Source organism: Heterodontus francisci, chromosome 41 (assembly GCF_036365525.1).
Source record: "Heterodontus francisci isolate sHetFra1 chromosome 41, sHetFra1.hap1, whole genome shotgun sequence".
NCBI lineage: Eukaryota > Metazoa > Chordata > Chondrichthyes > Heterodontiformes > Heterodontidae > Heterodontus > Heterodontus francisci.
This window is the reverse complement of record NC_090411.1, coordinates 32,038,491-32,062,216: the sequence shown is the minus strand read 5'-3', so window position 1 is coordinate 32,062,216 and position 23,726 is coordinate 32,038,491. Positions and strand designations below refer to the sequence as shown.

The window sequence follows — 23,726 nt, the reverse complement described above, 5'->3', positions numbered from 1 at the left end:
ATGAAAAACTGAGGCCCAGGTACAGATCCCTGGGAGAGATGACTCGTCGTATCCTGCCAATTGGAGTACATACCCATTATCTCTACTCTCGGTTTCCTACCTCCCAACCAACTCCACAACCATGTCTAAACGTATCCTGCAATTCCACGTGCTTCCGTTTTTCCTAATCTCGAGTAGAATCTTGTCAATGATGTATTTGATGTTGGCTTCTTTAAGTTTTCTCACAGTGAACCTGATTGAGTCTGTTCACAGATTCAGAGTTTGTTCTCAGATTCAGAGTTTGTCAACATAATTGCAGCAGTCTGCAAATGGAACTTCATTTTGTGTTGAGCACAATTAGATCCATCTCTTGGAGAATTGACGCTGTGCTTGATGGGTGTAGAATGAATCTATTCTAACAATGCTAACCACAATATATTGAAAGAGATTGTCCAGCCCGAAACATTCCACAGCACATCTGCAAACCAACTGACATGTTGGGGAAATGAAAAGTGGAGAGCTTCGAACAGAACTCTGTTGCTCCGTCTAAGTGCAACATGGAGGTCAAGCCCCAGGGAATTTAGGAGTTGTAAAGTCCTGTGTTGTTGCTTCTGCAAAACTGAAGTCTATTGAGACTTGATTGCGAGGGAAAATTATAACCTGACCTAGAGTGTTATAACTACCTGACCCAAGTATTTCTACACTCACTCATCCCAGACATTCGTAAGTATGGCTCCTGGTGAATAGGGGTGCAAGTAATGGTTGAACAAATGACAACCTGGCCCCGAGGCAGATTAGGATGGTGAATATTTTACAATGAATAGTATCAGTCATTTATGACACAGGAGGCCATTCAGTCCACGGAGGCTCTGGTGACCAGTACAATGCATTCAGTCCCATTCCCCTACTCTTGCACCTACACGTTTTTTTTGTCTCCACCTGCTCATCCAATTTCCTTTTGATGTCATTTTTTGGCTCCACTTATGGAAGGTCCAGGTCATGAACACTGGCTGTATATATAAAAAAGGTTCACCTCAGCTACTCCTTCATCTCTTGCCTAAACCCCCAAAGTATGGGTCCTGTACTTGTACTATCAGTTAACACCAGTCAGCATCTTCACATCGCTACCAAAACTCTCTGCATTGCCTTGTGCTCCAATGAGAACAGGGATCAAAACCAAATTCAGCATCCCTTCCTCATGTTACACAACATTGCATCTGCAGCTGTAAGAAACTACCTTTGTGATAAAAATTGCATATTTCAGATATTCCCGACAGGTTTCTCACTGAAATTGGAAGATGTGAGCAAACTGGCCAAAGCAGACATTGAAATCAGTTCTCAGAAGCTGGATGTAGGAGGGCAAAACTCAAAAGGCATGGTAAAGTTGCAGTGGAACCAAATATTAAACAGCTAGGTATCATGGGGATCTGAATAATGAAATGAGTTACTTATCTATACAAAGAAAAACAAAGATCACTCCATGATAAATACTTTTATTTCCACAGACAGCAAGAAATGAGAAATCTACATAATAACCAGAAATGGATCACATTTTATTTCGACCAATATTACAGAACTATGATTCTATAATGCTCATCAACTCAGCGTGTGCTTGTCAAACAGGTACTCTCCCATGCCATTGTCAGGTGCTCCCAGTCTCTTCAGGTTGGTGATGTGATCTCCAAGCTTCTTGATCATCTTCACTTGCTCATCCAAGTAGTGAGTCTCCAGGAAGTCACACAACTAGACATGAAATAGAAAATGCCAAACAGATGTTTAATGAGGATCTTCTCCAGAAGAGAAATTACACTTGTTTGAAATTGGGACAGTGTGACATGGGCACATTTAACCAGACAAGAGCAGAATTACCCAAAAATGGCAAACCAATTTTAATAAACAGGGAATGGACTGCACAAGAAACATTTTGATGCTGCAGATACACAGTGCCTTGGGAACAGTTTAATGATCCAGCGTAGATGGCTTCTTGGCCCAAAAACAAAAATCTAAAAATGAAAGACAAACTGACACAGAAGTTTACCAATGTAGAGTGAAGGGCAGATTCCAATATCACCAGTGCATGAAAAATTGCAATGTTAGGAACTTACATGAGGGTCAGTGTTGCCAGTGGAGAGTTTGTGCAGATCCAGCAGACTCTGGTTCACATCCTTCTCCATCTGCAGAGCTCTCTGCATTGCCTCCAGACCATTGCTCCACTCATCCTGTACTGGCTTCTGGAATAGAATAGTGGTCCTGTTAGTGGGAGTGCCAAGTCCAAGGGATATTATGCTCAAGGTCAACAGGGTTAGCAGTAACAAAGATAATTTGTGCACCCCAAAACTGAGGTAGCATTGTGAGGGATGTGGTTTAACAATTGGTCTGACAGACCATTACAGGACACTGGATCAGTTCATTGCTCTGCCCTTTTGGCAGAAGCTCCAATTTTTTCAAAATCCTCAACTCCATTCATGGGAAGTCTACAGCTGTGCCCCACATTCTCCAGACTGTTGCCTAGTTAAGCACCACATGTTTGAGCCAATAGTTTACAGTACAGAAATTGTTCTATCTGAACATCTATTTATTGATCATGTATAGAAGAGAGAAAAATCAATCATACCAACTCATTAACAAAGAATTTTACTCATTAATCTCTAGGTTGAGAACTGAAGTTATTAGAATAACAGTCACTGAAAGTATCCAAGTTAGATCATAGACTCCTCCAAGTCAAGTAGCCAACCTTGATGTCCTCCAAGATGATACGACCTCCACGTTTATTCTGGAATTTCATCAGTTTCTCAGCATGCTCCTTTTCCTCATGTGACTGCTCCTTCAAGAACTCAGCAAAGCGATGCAGGGCAACATCATCCCGGTCAAAGTAATAGGACTGCAGGTAGAGGCAAAAATGGAAAGGGAGAGGTCAGACCCAAATCTCATTCATGGCCATGTTAAAAATGGTAGCAACATAATGGTAAATCACTCATTCTTTATCTCAAAAGATTATTTTTCAATTAAGGGGCTTGGATTTTCAAGCTAATATTGTAAAATAGTTAATATGTTCAAATGCTCCTCCCAGTGACATTATTAAAAGCAGTAATACTATTTGGATTCAAGTTTCATTTCAGCATTTAAACTACATTTAACAATAGGACATCCTTTGTCCCCCAATGAAGATACAAGTGATTGAAAAGTTTCATTCAGTAGAATAAGACTTTTAGATTACTGCTTCATACAAAATCATTACTCAAACAAAAGAGTTCAGCACCACAGGATTTACTCATTTACAAAAGGGGAAAGACAGACCAGAACTAGTCAGACAGTGTTCCACTAACTAGTCACTAAACTTAATTGTTGCCATCCAAGTTGGCAAAGTTGAATAGGTTTATACATCTTCAACATGAATCCTCTATTGGAAACCACATGGAACCTTGGAGTTATTTTCAAATATTATAGAGCAAGGAATAAAGTCCCTGTCTCAAGAGTGTTCACTGATTTAAATCAAGGGAAAACTACAGAGATAGATTATAAACCCAATTGTTGGACCTAGAGAAATTCTAGCTACTCAAAATGTATTGAAATTCCAGTCTTAACTTTGAAATAGGACCCCAAGAAAACAATACACACCATGGAAAGATAAACATAGGAGGAAGAGAGCTCCAGGTTGATTTGCTTGTTAACAGCATCTTCACAGTCCTTGTGGTAGTTCTGACGCACTTGAGAGGCCATCATAATCTTTAACAATAGCTAAAAAATTAAACAACAGCAATCTAACTACTTCCTACACAATCTCTTGTATTTATACTAGTGGGCCACCCTGCATTCAAGCAGGGGAATGACGTCATTATTGATGATTGACAATTCCAGGTAGCCATTCAGGAATAGTTCATGAATCATTCAGGAATCAGGCACCAATTGACAGTGTCGAATGGGCTGTGGGGGTTGGACCCAGGGACAATGAGAGCTGTGGAATACAGGCAGGTTTGGATGATGATACTGTGATTGGAACATAGGAACAGGAGGAGGCCAATCAGCCCCTCAAGCCTGTTCTACCATTCAATTAGATCATGGTTTGTCTCTTAAGGCCATTTGACTGCATTGGATCCATATTGCTTCATAATCATTCTTTAATCATCTATACTCGAGGGGATACAAGACTCTTCTATGCAAACTGTACAAGTAATTTAACCCTGTAATCCCTGGTATCATTCTGGTGAATCTGTGCTGCACTCCCTCCAAGGCCAATATATCAGAGCTGAACACAGTACTCCAGATGTAGTCTAACCAGAACTTTATACAAATATAGCTTAACCTCCACCCCTTTGTATTCCAGCCCCCTTGAAATGAAGACTAAATTTCTAGTAGACTTATTAATACATTTATGTAAGTGTCCATTAGTTGTTAGTAATTTAGTAATTTCACATTGAACTCCATCAATCACAGTTTTGCTCACTCACTTAATCTATCAATGTCCCTTTGCAAATTCCTGATCCAATTTACACTGCTTACTGTGCTACCTAACTTAGTGTCAGCAGCAAACTTGGATATACAGCACTCTATCCTTTCATCTATATCTATATCATCTGTTTCAGTGCTGTATCTCTAATCTAATCTAATCTAATCATTTATAGTTATACAGCACAGAAACAGGCCCTTCAACCCATTGTGTCTGTGCCGGCCGTCAAACACCTATCTATTCTAATCCCATTTTCTGGCACTTGGCCCATAGCCCTGTATGCTATGGCGTTTCAAGTGCTCATCTAAATACTTCTTAAATGTTGTGAGGGTTCCTGCCTCTACCACCCCTTCAGGCAATGTGTTCCAGATTCCAACCACCCTCTGGGTGAAAAAATATTTCCTAAAATCCTCTCGAAACCTCCTACCCTTACCTTAAATTTATGCCCCCTGGTTATTGACACCTCTTAGATTAGATTAGAGATACAGCACTGAAACAGGCCCTTCGGCCCACCGAGTCTGTGCCGACCATCAACCACCCATTTATACTAATCCTACACTAATCCCATATTCCTACCAAACATCCCCACCTGTCCCTATATTTCCCTACCACCTACCTATACTAGTGACAATTTATAATGGCCAATTTACCTACCAACCTGCAAGTCTTTTGGCTTGTGGGAGGAAACCGGAGCACCCAGAGAAAACCCACGCAGACACAGGGAGAACTTGCAAACTCCACACAGGCAGTACCCAGAATCGAACCCGGGTCCCTGCAGCTGTGAGGCTGCAGTGCTAACCACTGCGCCACTGTGCCGCCCTTCTGCTGTTCTGCTATGGGAAAAAAGTTTTTTCCTATCTATCTATGCCCCTCATAATTTTGTATACCTCTATCAGGTCCCCCTTCAGTCTTCTCTGCTCTAAGGAAAACAACACTAGCCTATCCAGTCTCTCTTCATAGCTGAAATGTTCCTGCCCAGGCAACACGCTCTGCATCCTCTCCAGTGCAACCAAGTCCTTCCTTTAGTGTGGCAACTCGAACTGTACACAGTACTCCAGCTCTGGCCTAAATAGTGTTTTATGAAGCTCCATCACTGTTCTTATACTCTATGCCTTGGCTAATTAAGGCAAGAATCCCATATGCCTTCCTAACCACCTTATCTAACTGTGCTGCTGCCTTTAGTGATCTATGGACAAGTCCACCAAGGTCCCTCTGACCCTCTGTACTTCCTTGGGTCCGACCATCTATTGTATATTCCCTTGCCTTGTTAGTCCTCCCAAAATGCATCACCTTACACTTCTCAGGATTAATCTCCATTTGCCACTGCTCTGCCCATCTTACCAGCCCATCCTGTAATCTAAGGCTTTTCTTCTCACTCTTTATGACACCACCAATATTCGTGTCATCTGTGAACTTACTGATCATACCTCCTGTATTCACATCTAAATCATTAATGTACACTACAAACAGTAAGGGTCCCAGCACCAATCCCTGCGGTACACCACTGGTCACAGGCTTCCAATTGCAAAAACAACCCTTGACCATCACCCTCTACCTCCTGCTACTAAGCCAATTTTGGATCCAATTTCCCAAATTGCCCTGGATCCCATGGGCTCTTACCTTCTTAACCAATCTCCCATTCGGGACCTTATCAAAAGCCTTACTGAAGTCCATGTAGACTACATCAACTGCTTTACCCTCATCTACACATCTAGTCACCTCCTCGAAAAATTCAATCAAGTTAGTTAGCCATGATCTCCTCCTGACAAAGCTGTGCTGACTATTCTTGATTAATCCTGTCCCTCAGAACTTTTTCCCTACCACTGATGTTAGACTCACCTGGTTTATCCCTGCTACCCTTCTTGAATAATCGTACCACATTCGCTGTCCTCCAGTCCATTGGCAGCTCTCCTGTGGCCAGAGAGTATTTGGAAATTTGTGTCAGAGCTCTTGCTATCACCTCTCTTGCCTCACATAACAGCCTGGGATACATTTCATCGGGGCCTGGGGATTTAACCACTTTGAAGCCTGCTTAAACAGTTAATACTTCGTCCCTTTCAATGCTAATTTGTTCAAGTATATCACAATCCCCCTCCCTGCACCTACATCGTCCTTCTCCATAGTGAACACAGATGAAAAGTAATCATTTAAAACCTCACTGACGTCCTCTGGCACCACACACAGATTTCCGCTTTGGTCTCTACTCTTTCCCTTATATAAATATAACAAAAAGCTGAGGCCCCAGTATAGATCCCTGGAAGGGATGATGAGCCATAGCTTGGAGTACATAGCCATTATCCCTACTCTCTGTCTCCTACCTCAAAACCAAATCTCCAAATATGTTAAGGGTTTCCTCCAATTTCACAGGCTTCCATTTTTCAGCCCCTGTTGAACCTTGTCAATGATGTATTTGATGTTGGCTTCTTTAAGTTTTCTCAAAGTGAACCTGATCGAATCTGTTCTCAGATTCAGAGTTTGTCAACATAATTGCAGCAGTCTGCAAATGGAACTTCATTTTGTGTTGAGCACAATCAGATCCATCTCTTGGAGAATTGACACTGCGCTTGATGGGTGTAGAATGAATCTATTCTAACAATGCTAACCACAATATATTGAAAGAGATTGTCCAACCCGAAACATTCCACAGCACATCTGCAAACCAACTGACATGTTGGGGAAATGAAAAGTGGAGAGCTTCGAACAGAACTCTGTTGCTCCGTCTAAGTGCAACATGGAGGTCAAGCCCCAGGGAATTTAGGAGTTGTAAAGTCCTGTGTTGCTGCTTCTGCAAAACTGAAGTCTATTGAGACTTGATTGCGAGGGAAAATTATAACCTGACCTAGAGTGTTATAACTACCTGACCCAAGTATTTCTACACTCACTCATCCCAGACATTCGTAAGTATGGCTCCTGGTGAATAGGGGTGCAAGTAATGGTCGAACAAATGACAACCTGGCCCCGAGGCAGATTAGGATGGTGAATATTTTATAATGAATAATGTCAGTCATTTATGACACAGGAGGCCATTCGGTCAACGGAGGCTCTGGTGACCAGTACAATGCATTCAGTCCCATTCCCCTACTCTTACACCTACACATTTTTTTGCCTCCATATGCTCATCCAATTTCCTTTTGTTGTCATTTTTTGGCTTCACTTATGGAAGGTCCAGGTTATTAACACTGGCTGTATATATAAAAAATGTTCGCCTCAGCTACTCCTTCATCTCTTGCCCAAACCCCCTAAGTGTATGTCCCAAGTACTTGTACTATCAGTTAACCGGAATAGATCTTCCTTTGTCCACCTGGCAGCATCTTCACATCTCTACCAAAACTCTCTGCATTGCCTTGTGGTCCAATGAGAACAGGGATCAAAACCAAATTCAGCATCGCTTCCTCATGTTGCACACCATTGCATCTGCAGCTGTAAGAAACTAACTTTGTGATAAAAACTGCATATTTCAGATATTCCCTACAAGTTTCTCACTGAAATTGGAAGATGTGAACAAACTGGCCAAAGCAGACATTCAATCAGTTCTCAGAAGCTGGACGAAGGAGGGCAAAACTCAAAAGGCATGGTAAAGTTGCAGTGGAACCAGATATTAAACAGCTAGGTATCTTGGGGATCTGAATAATGAAATGAGTTACTTATCTATACAAAGAAAAACAAAGATCACTCCATGATAAATACTTTTATTTCCACAGACAGCAAGAAATGAGAAATCTACATAATAACCAGAAATGGATCACATTTTATTTCTACCAATAGTACAGAACTATGGTTCTATAATGCTAATCAACTCAGGGTGAGCTTGTCAAACAGGTACTCTCCCATGCCATTGTCAGGGGCTCCCAGTCTCTTCAGGTTGGTGATGTGATCTCCAAGCTTCTTGATCATCTTCACTTGTTCATCTAAGTAGTGAGTCTCCAGGAAGTCACACAACTAGAACATGAAATAGAAAATGCCAAACAGATGTTTAATGAGGATCTTCTCCAGAAGAGAAATTACACTTGTTTGGAATTGGGACAGTATGACATGGGCACATTTAATCAGACAAGAGCAGAATTACCCAAAAATGGCAAACCAATTTTAATAAACAGGGAATGGACTGCACAAGAAACATTTTGATGCTGCAGATACAAAGTGCCTTGGGAACAGTTTAATGATCCAGGTCTACAGCGTAGATGGCTTCTTGGCATAAAAACAAAAATCTAAAAACGAGAAACAAACTGACACAGAAGTTTACCAATGTAGAGTGAAGGGCAGATTCCAATATCACCAGTGCATGAAAAATTGCAATGTTAGGAACTTACATGAGGGTCAGTGTTGCCAGTGGAGAGTTTGTGCAGATCCAGCAGACTCTGGTTCACATCCTTCTCCATCTGCAGAGCTCTCTGCATTGCCTCCAGACCATTGCTCCACTCATCCTGCTCTGGCTTCTGAAGAGGAAAGTCAGACAGTTCACTTACAATGGATTAAAACAAAAACAAGAAAGTAGAAGGTAAACAATGGGGAAAAGCAACCAGTGGGTCACAAATGTATACAATTACTGCATTAAACCATGGAATCAGCTCAGAACCAATTCTTTCAAATACTTTCTAAAGCATCAGTTTACAGACAGGAGGCCACACATGCATTGAATCCAACCTTGATGTCCTCCAAGATGATTCAGCCTCCACGTTTATTCTGGAATTTCATCAGTTTCTCAGCGTGCTCTTGTTCCTCATGTGAATGCTCCTTGAAGAACTCAGCAAAGTGACGCAGGTCAACATCATCCCGGTCAAAGTAATAGGACTGTAGGTAGAGACAAAAAAAAAAAATTGAAGAAAGCCAGGTCAGATCCAAAATTCCCTCCATGGTCACATCAAAAATGGTGGCTGCATCATAGTAGATGAAATACCCATTCATGGCTTCAATACCTTGCTTTTGAAAGCATTTACAGTTTCAGGGAGAAAGTATGATTCTTACACAAAGCACAATTGGCTTCATTAATCTTTTCTGAAAAGGTTGAAAGTCCCTCCTCGTGAAGTAGAAACAAGGCAAGTGGCTAAAATTAGACAAGAGGGATCCATAATATTTTTTGGTAGAATCTATTAGAGGTCCAAGTGCAGGTTGAAAGCTCAAATTTCAGTGGGACATTCTTCCCTCCCTCCTTCATCAATTCAGGTTCAATATCAGGGATTTAAAAAAAAAAGTAAAACCTTCCACATTCAGCAGTTTAACATTTTGGCACGATCAAGTACCAAGATCCAGGTTCCACAACAGAGGATTCAAAGAATTTCACTCAATCAGGAAAAAGAGAAAACTGGGAAAAACCATTCCATGTTTCACTCACTAGACACCCAATTAAAGTTAATTGTTTTCATCCAAGTTACAAATTTGACCAAGTCAATACTTGAAGATGAATCCTCAATTACAAGCTTCATGGAACCATGGAGCTGGTTTCAGGTATAAAATATCTCCGAATAAGACAACTACAGAGCCAGGAGCAGTCTGTTAATGAGACCTTCTACAGAATTACTATTAAATATAATCCACTGGATTAAGTCCAGGGAGGGCTATTGAGATACATCCTAAAGCCAATTCATTAAACAACAGCATACAATGAAGTCGCAGCCTGAATTTTGAATTAGGACCCCAAAAAATACAAAACTCACCATGGACAGGTAAACATAGGAGGAATAGAGTTCCAGGTTAACCTGCTTGTTAACAGCATCCTCACAGTCCTTGTGGTAGTTCTGACGCACTTGGGAAGCCATTTTCACTTCTAATATTGGCAGAAAATAAATTCAAACACAACAACAGCAATCTAACCACTTCCCTCACAAGCTCTTGTATTTATGCAACTGGATCAGCCTGTATTCAAACAGGGAATGACATCACCAATGATGATTGACAATCCCCGATAGCCAGTCAGGAATCCTCCATGCCTCGAGGCACCAATTAAGGAGCAGTGGGTGAGGTGAGATACCCAGAGCCAATCAGGGATGTGGAGTGCAGGTTGATTTACAAGATTATTCTGTGATTGGAACAAAGGAACAGGAGGAGGCCAATTCAAGTCTGTTCCACCATTCAATTAGATCATGGCTGCTCTGTGTCTTAATGCCATTTCCCTGCCTTGGTTCATGATTTCATGACCTTAACTCACAAAAACCTAACATCAATTTTGAATGTTGACTTGATCCATTTTGGGGAAGAGAGTTCCAGATTTCTATTTTCCCGTGTTGTGAAGAAATGCTTTCCAATATCATCCCTGAATTGCCTAATCTGAAGATGAAGCCCTGTCCCAGAGAAAATAGTTTCTCTCTATCTACGTTATTAAACCCATTAATTATCTTCAACAGCTCAATTATAATCATCACTTAATCTTCAATACACGAAGGAATACATACCAGTCAGTGCAAAGTGACCTTATCATTTAGCCCTGGTATCGTTCTGGTGAATCTGTGCTGTGCCCCCACCAAGGCCAATAGATCGAAATGAACTATTAGGGCGGCACAGTGGCGCAGTGGTTAGCACTGCAGCCTCACAGCTCCAGCGACCCGGGTTCAATTCTGGGTACTGCCTGTGTGGAGTTTGCAAGTTCTCCCTGTGTCTGCGTGGGTTTCCTCCCACAGCCAAAAGACTTGCAGGTTGGTAGGTAAATTGGCCATTGTAAATTGCCCCTAGTGTAGGTAGGTGGTAGGGAAATGTATGGACAGGTGGGGATGGGGTAGGAATATGGGATTAGTGTAGGATTAGTATAAATGGGTGGTTGATGGTCAGCACAGACTCGGTGGGCTGAAGGGCCTGTTTCAGTGCTGTATCTCGTAAAAAGAAACACAGTACTTCAAATGTGGTTAACCCCGAGCTTTATACAACTGTAACATAACCTCCTCCACTTTGATTTTCAGCCCTCGTGAGATGAACATTGATTTTGTTTTTTCAATGTTTTTATTAATTTCTGTACATGGAACCTTGACTTCAAATTAAACTCCATCATTCATAATTTTTCACACTCACTTACTCTATCAATGTCCCTTTGCAAATTCCTGCTCCAATTTACACTAACTGTGCCACCCAACATAGTGGCATCAGAAAACCTGCATATCCTGCACTCTATTCCTTCATCGATATCATTTATAAATATAATGAAAAGCTGAAGCCACAGTATAGATCCCAGGAAAGGATGACGAGCCATAGTTTGGAGTACATACCCATTATCCCTACTCTGTCTCCCACCTCAAAACCAAATCTCCACCCATAAATAAAGATTTCCTCCAATTGCACAGGCTTCCATTTTTCCTTACCTCTTGTGTTGAACCATGTCCGTGATGTATTTGATATTGGCTTTCCTCAAACTGAATCTGTTCAGAGTCAGCAATTCATAATGTAATTGTATGAGTTTGTTAATGGAAATTCCATTTTGCACAGTTAGATCCAAATTAAGATGGCTTGGAAAATTGATGTACGCCCAGGTGGGTCCAGACCAAGTCAGGGATACCAATCTTGCCCACAATAGATGGAAAGTGATCCACACTGACTCTGCAACCTAACCAGCAAATTAGGGAAATAGAAAATGGAGAAGCTTTAAAGTGAACGGTGTTGATCTACATAACGCTGGAGAGATAGAAGCACAATCCCTATGGAATTTTAGACCTGTAAAGTCACAGTGCACTTTCTGCAAAGTGCAAGACTATTATGAAGGAAGATTTATGAGCTCAACTCATAGGGGTATCCTATTACCTCACCCAAGCATCTCCCTGTACTGAGGCAAGACATTGGTAAACATCCCCTTTAGGTGAATTAGGGGTACAGATATTAGTTAAGCAAATGGCAGATTAAAGGTGGTTAATTCTGGACTATAATAAGTGGACATAAAGGTCACATGCAGGTAGAAATTGGGTATCCTTTCCCAGTATTTCACAAGTTCATGCTACTTCACCTACAGCAGCAAGAACACTTCTGTAGCAGAAACTGCATATTTCAGATATCCTCTACAAGCTTCTCGATGAAAATTGGGAGATGTGAGTAAGTTATCCTTGGAAGGCATTGAACCAAATTTGGGAGGCTGGCCAGGGAGAGGGAAAGGTTTAAATGGAATCAGTATGTAACTATGCATAATGATCTGAATAATCAAATCAACTATTGAATTATACAAAGATCAGATCCATGATAAATACTTTTATTTCTATATACAGCAAGAGATGAGAAAACTGGCAATCAAAAAAGCATTCAGCAAGTACAGAACTAATAGTTGCAGAACCCTAATTAACTCAGCGTGTGCTTGTCAAACAGGTACTCTCCCATGCCATTGTCAGGGGCTCCCAGTCTCTTCAGGTTGGTGATGTGATCTCCAAGCTTCTTGATCATCTTCACTTGCTCATCCAAGTAGTGAGTCTCCAGGAAGTCACACAACTGGAACATGAGAAACAGGTGAGTATAGTTAGCTTAAAAAAAAGCAAGAATCTTCATTGGATATGATTTTTATTTGCACTGGGATAATAGCACATTTACTGTACATGGGAGCGAGACTTTCTCGAGAGAAAGAAGCACAGGCAGTGGGCCAAGTGAACAACACAGAAGGAAATCATTCAGATTCTGTGGATATATTTAACCAGACAAAGCCTAAATTTACCCACATGTGGCAAATCAATTCCATTAAACTGAGAGTCAAGTCAAGATTGATGCCAGAGAAACCAAGTACCTTGCAAACTGTTCAGTGATCCAGATCTAGTGTGGATGTCTTGGTGTTTTTAAATATGAAGACAAAAAACTTATGGAATGCTACCAGAGTTAAAGGCAGATTCTAATCACCTTCAAACCTGAAAACTCATTCCAATATTAACTTACATGAGGGTCAGTGTTGCCAGTGGAGAGTTTGTGCAGATCCAGCAGACTCTGGTTCACATCCTTCTCCATCTGCAGAGCTCTCTGCATTGCCTCTACACCATTGCTCCACTCATCCTGCACTGGCTTCTGGAACAAAATAGTGGTCCTGTTAGTGGGAGTGCAAAGTCCAAGGGATGTTATGCTCAAGGTCAACAATCAATGTTAGCAGTAACAAAGACAATCTGTGCACCCCAATACGATGAGGGATGGGGTTTAATCACTGGGTTGACAGACCATTACAGGACACTGGATCAGTTCATTGCCTCTGCACTGCCATTTTTGGCCAAAGCTCGAATCCCAATTACGCTAAATTTTCTTTTTCTCCTTTATAATCCTCAACTACATCTAAGGGACATCTACAGCTGTGGCCCACATTCTCAAGACTGTTACCTAGTTAAGCACTATGTTTCAGCCAATAGTTGACAAAGCAGACGTTGTTCCTTCTGAAAATCCATTTATTGATTTTATAAATATAGGAGACAAAGGTCAGTCATACCAACTCACCAACACTAGAATTTTACTCATTAAACTCTAGATAGATTGAGTACTGACATTAGAATAAAGGAACATAGGATGAAAGCAAAATACTGCAGATGCTGGAAATCTTAAATAAAAACAAGAAATGCTGGAACCACTCAGCAGGTCTGGCAGCATCTGTGGAAAGAGAAGCAGAGTTAACATTCCGGATTTCCGAAGGAGGGTCACCGACCCAAAACGTTAACTGCTTCTCTTTCCACAGATGCTGCCAAACCTGCTGAGTGGTTCCAGCATTTCTTGTTTTTATTTCAGATTTCCAGCATCTGCAGTATTTTGCTTTCATCCTATAGAATTTAAACTGCAGTCCAATCTGTTGAAGGGAGCAGCTTATTAAATCTAACCTTGATGTCCTCCAAGATGATCCGGCCTCCACGTTTATTCTGGAATTTCATCAGTTTCTCAGCGTGCTCCCGTTCCTCATGTGACTGCTCCTTGAAGAACTCAGCAAAGTGACGCAGGGCAACATCATCCCGGTCAAAATAATAGGACTGCAGGTAGAGGCAAAAATGGAAAGGGAGAGGTCAGACCCAAATCTCATTCATGGTCATGTTAAAAATGGTAACATCCTGGTAAATCATCCATTCTTTATCTCAAAAGAATCTTCTTCAATTAAGGGGCTTGGTTTTTCAAGTTAATCTGTAAAATACTAACTATGATGAAATGCTCCTCCCAGTGACATTACTAAAAGCAGTAACACTATTTGGATCCAAGTTTCATTTCAGCATTTAAACTACATTTATCAGCAGGACATCCTTCGTCCACCAAAGGAGAGACAAGTGATTGAAAAGTCTCATTCAGTCCAATAAGACTTTTAGATTACTGCTTCATGCAAATTCATTACTCAAACAAAAGAACTCAGCACCACAGGATTTACTCATTTACAAAGGGGGAAAGACAGACCAGAACTAGTCAGACAATGTTCCACTAACTAGTCACTAAACTTAATTGTTGCCATTCAAGTTGAATAGGTTTATACATGATCGTGAATCCTCTATTGGAAACCACAGAACTTTGGAGTTACTTTCAAAATTGGAGATAAATATTACAGAGCAAGGAATAGAGTCCCTGTTTCAAGGGTGTTCACTGATTTAAGTCTAAGAGAACTAGAAAGATACATTATAAACCCAATTAATATTTAGTTTTAGTTTAGAAATACAGCACTGAAAAAGGCCCTTCGACCTACCGAGTCTGTGCCGACCATCAACCACCCATTTATACTAATCCCATATTCTTACCACATCTCCACCTGTCCCTATATTTCCCTACCACCTACCTATACTAGGAGCAATTTATAATGGCCAATTAACCTATCAACCAGCAAGTCTTTGGCATATGGGAGGAAACCGGAGCACCCGGAGAAAACCCACGCAGACACAGAGAGAACTTGCAAACTCCACACAGGCAGTACCCAGAATTGAACCCAGCTCACTGGAGCTGTGAGGCCTACAGAAATTCAAGCTACTCAAAATACATTGAAATTCCAATCTTAACTTTGAAACAGGACCCCAAGAAAACAATACACACCATGGAAAGATAAACATAGGAGGAATAGAGCTCCAGGTTGATTTGCTTGTTAACAGCATCTTCACAGTCCTTGTGGTAGTTCTGACACACTTGAGATGCCATCATAATCTTTCCTACCAACAGAAGCTAAGTTCAAACAACAATATAACTGCTTCCTGCACAAGCTCTTGTATTTGTACTGTTGGGACAGCCTGCATTCAAACAGGGAATGACATCATTAATGATTATTGACAATTCCAGGTAGCCAGTCAGGAATAGTTCATGAATCCAGGCACCAGTTAACAATGGAGTCAGGCTATGGGGGTTGGACCCAGAGACAATGAGAGCTGTGGAATACAGGCAGGTTTGGATGATACTGTGATTGGAACATAGGAACAGGAGGAGGCCAATCAGCCCCTCAAGCCTGTTCCACCATTCAATTAGATCATGGTTTGTCACTTAAGGACATTTGCCTGCATTGGATCCATATTGCATCATACCTGTACCGAACAAAAATCTAACAGTTTTAGTTTTGAAATGTTTAATTGATGTCAACATTTTGGGGGAGAGAATTCCAGATTTCCATATCCCCTTTTGTGAAGAAATGTTTCCTAACATCACCCCTGAATGGTCTAGTTCTAATATTCAGATTCTAGCCCCTGTCCTGGACTGCTCCACCAGAGAAGATAGTTTCTCTCTATATACTGTTCTGACTGAGGTGGGAGGAGGGCATTGTTTTTTCTAGTTCCACTTCTCCACAGGTCACAACATATATTTAAATGTTTACCCAGTTACCGATTCGGTCAATCATAGACTCTATTTTTACCCCAAAATAAAATACAACAACCAGGTTTCTTTAATAAACAAAATTATCAGTTAATTATAAAACAAGACTTAACCAGTAACAGATTGAAATATGGAAGTTCCCTTTTATCTTAGCCCCTCACACTAAAGGCCTGCTCAGGTCACGAAAAAATACCCGATGCACACCCAACAGAACCACATCTGACCCGAGCCCCATCCGGCCCGAGTCCCTCCATTTTCTTCCCATGCCCTGACCAGAGCCCGACCCAGCCCAAACCGACCTGAGCCCAACCCAACTACCGGAATGTTCCTTTTACCTACCTTGCGACTCCCAATCTGCAGGAAGCTGCAGCATGAGCGTGATGACGTCATAGGGACGTTCACTCGCTCACTGCGCAGACTTAGAGTTTCCCTCTTTGACGTCCCAGACTCCCACCTCAGCTGGGTTTTTTACTTTTAACACTTCTTACCTGAAGTGCCTGAAAGCCGCACCCAAATGAGCGACCCGACCCGACCTGTACCCGACACATGTCGTCAGGTCCCGTCGTGTTAGGGTTGGGTAGCAGGTCTTTACCTCACACAGACACATACACACACACACTGGATAACCAGAAAAATAGATTTTCTTTTTAGAGCTCTGTTACAAAAAAGGCAAAAAAGAATACTTTGCCCAAATATTGTTAATTCTTGAAGAAAAAAAGAGAAGATACGGAAAATGTCTGTTGTCCCTTTTTTGGTTTGGTGTCCCAAATACATGTAGACTGCTGCCACTGGGATCTTTCCAGAACAGTTCTTTTCAGGCGACATTGAAGATCGGTTTGGTAGGTTTTCCACGTGAAATGCGCCATCAGGGTTTCTGGCAGCCTTTTCAGGAGACATGCAATATTAGTTTCCCTATTTCTTACACTTAATTCACAGGAAGTTCTCAAAAAGATAGAAGAGGATGCTGATGGTGACTGCTCTCTTGGCTGGTTTTCTCCAATTGTCTTCAAAACAGTTCACACTCCAACACACTGTTCAAAGCAAAATCAAAAACAATATCTCAAGAGTCAAGCCTCCTGACCCCTATAAATCTTGACCTGTCACTTCTCTGTAAACATCTTCTCCAAGTCAAAAAGCCCCTGCTGGGATATTTATCTGAAGACTGGAGACTGCCAGTGAGGGTTGTTCACCACAAATCCTCTCAGTGCCCTTTCAATGACAAGAAAATCCATAGAATCCTTTTCAGTTTTCCCAAAATAAAACAATGTCCATAATTGTAAAATATGAGTCTACCAAAAAAAAACAAGAAATGTAGCAGCACCGTTATAACAACACCTGATCAAATCTAGTACTCATGTTAAACACATCAATTATAATAATTCTTTACTCTTCTATACTTGAAGAATACAAGAGTCGTTAATGCAAACTGTCCTCGTAATTTAACCCTTTTATCCCTGGTATCATTCTGGTGAATCTGTGCTGCACTCCCACCAAGGTCAATATATCAAAGCTGAACACAATACTCCAGATGTGATCTAACCAGAGCTTTACACAAATAAAGCATAACCTCCACCCCTTTGGATTCCAGACCCTTGAGATGAAGTCTATTCAACTTTTTAATTCATTTAAATACCACTCCACTAGCTTTTAGTAATTTCTGTACACAGACCCCTAACTCTCTCTGCTCCTCCACAGTTCCTAGCTCCTCACCATTTAGAAAATATTCTGATTTATCTCTCTCTGTTCTCGCTCTATCGCACATTGAAATTTATCGATCACAGTTTTGGCTACTCACAATCTATCAATGTTGCTTTTCAATTTTCTGCTCCAATTGACTCCACCTACTGTAACACCGAAGTAACTTAGCGTCATTAGCAAACTTGGATATATGGCTCTCGATTCCTTCATGTCATTTATAAATATAATGAAAAACTGAGGCCCTGGTACAGATCCCTGGGAGAGATGACTAGTCATATCCTGCCAATTGGAGTACATACCCATTATCTCTATTCTCTGTTTCCTACCTCCCAACCAACTCCATGACCATGTCTAAAGGTTTCCTGCAATTCCATGTACTTCCATTTTTCCTAATCTCTTCAGTAGAATCCTGTCAATGATGTATTTGATGTTGGCTACTTTGAGTTTTCTCGAAGTGAATCCGATTGAATCTGTTCTCAGATTCAGAGTTTGTCAACATAATCGCAGGAGTCTGCAAATGGAACTTCATTTTGTGTTGAGCACAATTGGATCCATCTCTTGGAGAATTGACACTGCGCTTGATGGGTCTAGAATGAATGTATTCTCACAGTGCTAACCACAATACGTTGAAAAAGATTGGCCAGCCCAAAGCGAATTTGCAAACCAACTGACATGTTGGGGAAATGAAAAGTGGAGAGCTTCGAACAGAACACTGTTGCTCTGTCTCAGTGCAACCTGGAGGTCTAGCCCCATGGAATTTAAGAGTTGTGAATTCCTGTGTTGTTGCTTCTGCAAAGCTGAACTTGAGACTTGTTTGCTAGCGATGATTTTAACCTGAAATAGAAGGGGGTATAACTACCTGACCCAAGTATTTCTGCATTCACTCATCCCAGACATTCATAAATATAGCTCCTGGGTGAATAGGGTTCCAAGTAATAGTTGGCCAAATGACAACCTGGTCAAAGGTAGATTAAGATGGTGAATGTTTTACAATGAATTGTCAGAGTCATTTATGACACAGGAGGCCATTCAGTCCATGGAGTCTTTTGTGACCAGTACAGTACATTCAGCCCCATTCCCCTACTCTAGCACCTACAAGTATTTTCCTCCAAATGCTGATCCAATTTCCTTTTGTAGTCAGTTATTGGCTACACTGCCACCATCTACATAACCAGCAAGTTCCAAGGCATTGCCACTGGTTGTATTAAAAAAAAAATTCTCCTCAGATACTCCTACATCACTTGCCCAAAGCCCCCAAGGCTGCGTTGGTGAGTACTTGTGTTATCAGCTAACAGGAATAGAACTTCCTTGGTCAACATGGTCCCTTCTCTATCAAATCTCTCTGCATTGCCCTTTGCTCCAATGAGAACAGGGGGTCAAAACCAAATTCAGCATCCCTTCCTTGTGTCATACAGCTGCATGACATATCAGCTGTCGATGCAAGAAACTACTTTTGCAGTGAAACTTGCATATTTCAGACATTCCCTACAAGTTTCTCACTGAAAATTGGAAGATGTGAGCAGACTAACCTAAGCAGACATTGAATCACTTCGCAGAAGCTGGATGTAGGAGGTCAAAACTCAAAGGCATGGTAAAGTTTCAGTGGAATTAGATATTGGACAGTAAGGTACCTTGGTGATCTGAGTAATGAAATGAGTTACTTAGAGAAGAAAAACAAATTCAGTCCATAAATACCTTTATTTCCACATCCAGCAAGAAATAACATTGCATGCTAATGAGAAATGGATCACATTTTATTTCAACCAATATTACAGAACTAACGATTCTAGAATGCTAATCAACTCAGCGTGTGCTTGTCAAACAGGTACTCTCCCATGCCATTGTCAGGGGCTCCCAGTCTCTTCAGGTTGGTGATGTGATCTCCAAGCTTCTTGATCATCTTCACTTGCTCATCCAAGTAGTGAGTCTCCAGGAAGTCACACAACTAGAACATGAGAAACAGGCAAGTATAGTTAGCTTTAAAAAATGCAAGTAACTTCATTCGATAAGATTTTATTTGCACTAGGATAATGGTGCAAGTACTGCAGATGGGAGCGAGACTTGCTCCAGAGAACAAGCACAGGCAACAGGCAAAGTGGTCAGCACAGAAGGAAATCATTCTATTCTGTGAATAAGTTTAGCCAGACAAGACCAAAATTTACCCAGAATATGGCAAGTCAAATCCATTACACAAAGTGATTACAAAAGATTGATGCCAGAGAAACCAAGTACCTTGTGAACAGTTTGGTGATCCAGATAAAAAAAAAAAGCCATTCACACTGTTTAATATATAAATATAAAAGGCCCAAAAACATATGGAACACTACCAGAGTTAAAGGCACATTCCAATTATCACATTCAATCCATCTGAAAACTCATTCCAATATTAATTTACATGAGGGTCAGTGTTGCCAGTGGAGAGTTTGTGCAGATCCAGCAGACTCTGGTTCACATCCTTCTCCATCTGCAGAGCTCTCTGCATTGCCTCCAGACCATTGCTCCACTCATCCTGCTCTGGCTTCTGGAACAAAATAGTGGTCCTGTTAGTGGGAGTGCAAAGTCCAAGGGATGTTATGCTCAAGGTCAACAATGTTAACAGCAAAGACAATCTGTGCACCTCAATACTATGAGGGATGGGGTTTAATCACTGGGTTGACAGACCATTACAGGACACTGGATCAGTTCATTGCCTCTACACTGCAATTTTTGGCCAAAGCTCGAATCCCAATTACCCCAAATATGCTAAATTTTCTCTTTCTCCTTTTTGGTCCTCAACTACATCTAAGGGACATCTACAGCTGTGGCCCACATTCTCAAAGACTGTTACCTAGTTAAGCACTATGTTTCAGCCAATAGTTGACAAAGCAGACGTTGTTCCTTCTGAAAATCCATTTATTGATTTTATAAATATAGGAGACAAAAGGTCGCTCATGCCAACTCACCAACACTAGAAATTTTACTCATTAAACTCTAGATTGAGTACTGACATTAGAATAAGGAACATAGCCTGAAAGTATCCAAGTTAGATCATGGATTCCGTGAAGATAAGATCCCAACCTTGATGTCTGCCAAGATGATTCGGCCTCCACGTTTATTCTGGAATTTCATCAGTTTCTCAGCGTGCTCCCGTTCCTCATGTGACTGCTCCTTGAAGAACTCAGCAAAGTGACGCAGGGCAACATCATCCCGGTCAAAGTAATAGGACTGCAGGTAGAGACAAAATGGAAAGGGAAGAGAGGTCAGACCCAAATCTCATTTATGGCAATGTCAAAAATGGTATGGTAAATAAATCACCCATTCTTTATATCAAAAGAATTTGCTTTCAATTAAAGGGGCTTGGGTTTCCAAAGTTCAGCTGTAAAATGTTAAATGTTGAAATGCCCCTCCCTGTAACATTACAAAAAGAAAAGCAGTAATACTGTTTGGATCAAAGTTGCATTTCAGGCACTCAAACTATAGTTATCAGCAGGACATCCTTTGTCCCCCAATGAAGTGATAGAAGAGAAGTTGCATTCAGTAGAATGAGATTTTTAAGATTACTGCTTCATGTAATATCACTACTCCTCAGACAAGAGCTTAACACTACAGGATTTACTCAACTACCCAAGTCTCATTTATGACTATGAAAAATGGTAGTGATTACATGGTAGATAAATCATCTTCACCTCAAAAGAATTTGCTTTCAATTAAAAGGGGCTTAGCTTTTCAAGTTTATACTGTAAAATGGAAAATTGTTGAAACACCCCTCCCTGCAAGATCACTAAAAGCAATAATACTATTTGGATCAGAATTACATTTCAGCATTCAAATTATACTAAACAGTAGGACATCCTTTGCTCCCCCCAATGAAGATTGAAGTGAGTGAGATTTTATTCTCTTCATTCAGTAGAGAAAGACCTGTAGACTACTGCTTCATGCAAGATAATTACCCCTCCTATAAAAAGGACAGCACCACAGGATTGATTCATTAACAAAGGGGGAAAAAGACAGTCCAGAACAAGTCAAACAATGTTTACTAACTAGTCACTAAATGTAAATTATCATTTAAGTGGGAAAATGTGACTAGGTTTATACATCTTCAACATGAATCCTCAGTTGGAAACCTCATGGAACCTGAGAGTTACTTTCAAAATTGGACACAGATTACAGAGAAAGGAACAGAGTCCCTGTTTCAAGGGTGTTCACTGATTTAAGACCAGGGAGAACTACAGAGATAGATAATAAACCCAACTGATTGGCCCAGAAAAATTCTAGCTACTCAAAATGCATTGAAATTCCAATCATAACTTTGAAATAGGACCCCCAGAAAGCAATACACACCATGGAAAGATAAACATAAGAGGAATAGAGCTCCAGGTTGATTTGCTTGTTAACAGCATCTTCACAGTCCTTGTGGTAGTTCTGACACACTTGAGAGGCCATCATAATCTTTACTACTAACAGAAGCTAAGTTCAAACAACAATCTAACTGCTTCTTACCCAAGCTCTTGTATTTATGCTACTGGGACAGCCTGCATTCAAACAGGGAATGACATCATTAATGATGATTGACAATTCCAGGTAGCCAGTCAGGAATCGCTCATGAATCCAGGCACCAATTAACAATGTAGACGGGTTGTGGGGGTGGACCCAGAGACAATGAGAGCTGTGGAATTCAGGCAGGTTTGGATGATTAGACTGTGATTGGAACATAGGAACAGGAGGAGGCCAATCAGCCCCTCAAGCCTGTTCCACCATTCAATTAGATCATGGTTTGTATCTAAATGCATTTTGCCTGCATTGGATCCATATTTCTTCATACCCAAACCTAACAAAAATCTCACTTTTGAAATATTTAATTGATCTCAACATTTTGGGGGAGACAGTTCCGGCTTTTCATTTCACTTTTTGTGAAAAAATGCTTCCTGACATCACCCCTGAATGGTCTAGCTCTAATTTTAAGATTATACCCCTTGTCCTGGACTATGTCACCAGAGAAAATTGTTCCTCTGTATTTTCTGTTTGGACCGAGGTGGGAGGAGTGCAATTTTTTTCTAATCCCGCTTCTCCACAGGTCACAACATGTATTTAACTGTTTACCCAGTTACTGATTTGGTCAATCATATACTCTATTTTTACCCCAGTATAAATAGACTAACCAGGTTTATTTAATAACAAAATTATCAATTTATTATAAAACAAGAATTAACCAGTAACAAAGCAAAGCAATAACACACCGATTGAAAAATGAAAGTTCCCTTTTACCCTAGCCCCTCACACAAACATACACACACACACTGGAGAACCAGAAAAAAAAGATTTTCTTTTTAGAACTCTGTTATAAAAACAAGACAAAAAGGAATACTTTGGCCTGATACTTGCTAATTCTTGCAGATAAAAGAGAAGCTTTGGAAAGATGTCAGGTGTCCCTTTTTTTGTTTGGTGTCCCAAATACCCTTATGCGGCTGCCACTGGGATCTTTCCAGAATAGTTCTTTTCAGGCGACATTGAAGATCAGTTTGGCTGGTTTTCCAGGTGAGATGCACCATCAGGGGTTTCTGGCAGCCTTTTCAGGAGACATGCAGCATCAGTTTCTCTATTTCTTACACTTAATTCACAGGAAGTTCTCAAAAAGATGGAAGAGGATGCTGATGGTGACTGCTCTCTTGGCTGGTTTTCTCCAATTGCCTTGAAACAGTTTATACCCCAATACACAGTTCAAAGCAAAACCAAAAACAATATCTCAAGAGTCAAGCCTCCTGACCCCTGTACATTTTGACCTGTCACTTCTCTGTAAATATCTTCTCCAAGTCAAAAAGCCCCTGCTGATATTTATCTGAAGACAGGTAACTTCCAGTGAGTGTTGTTTACAATAAGTCCTCTCAGTGCCCTTTCAAGGACCCCAGTGAAAAAAAAATCCATACAATCC

General features: G+C 40.8%; 1 protein-coding gene and 1 pseudogene across 1 annotated transcript; both read right to left on the bottom strand.

Annotated features, from left to right (window-relative positions):
• Positions 1-1,575: 1,575 nt before the first annotated feature.
• On the bottom strand, positions 1,576-10,182 carry LOC137353580 (ferritin heavy chain B-like; annotated as a pseudogene).
• Positions 10,183-12,673: 2,491 nt separating this feature from the next.
• Positions 12,674-22,243, bottom strand: LOC137353684 (ferritin heavy chain B-like). The gene is made up of 6 exons (XM_068020044.1): positions 22,139-22,243; positions 20,876-21,022; positions 20,214-20,339; positions 14,173-14,319; positions 13,256-13,381; positions 12,674-12,820 (listed from the first exon to the last, which is right to left on the bottom strand). Exons 1-6 carry the CDS (start codon positions 22,241-22,243, stop codon positions 12,674-12,676), a joined length of 798 nt encoding a protein of 265 aa, XP_067876145.1.
• Between the last annotated feature and the right edge of the window lie 1,483 nt (positions 22,244-23,726).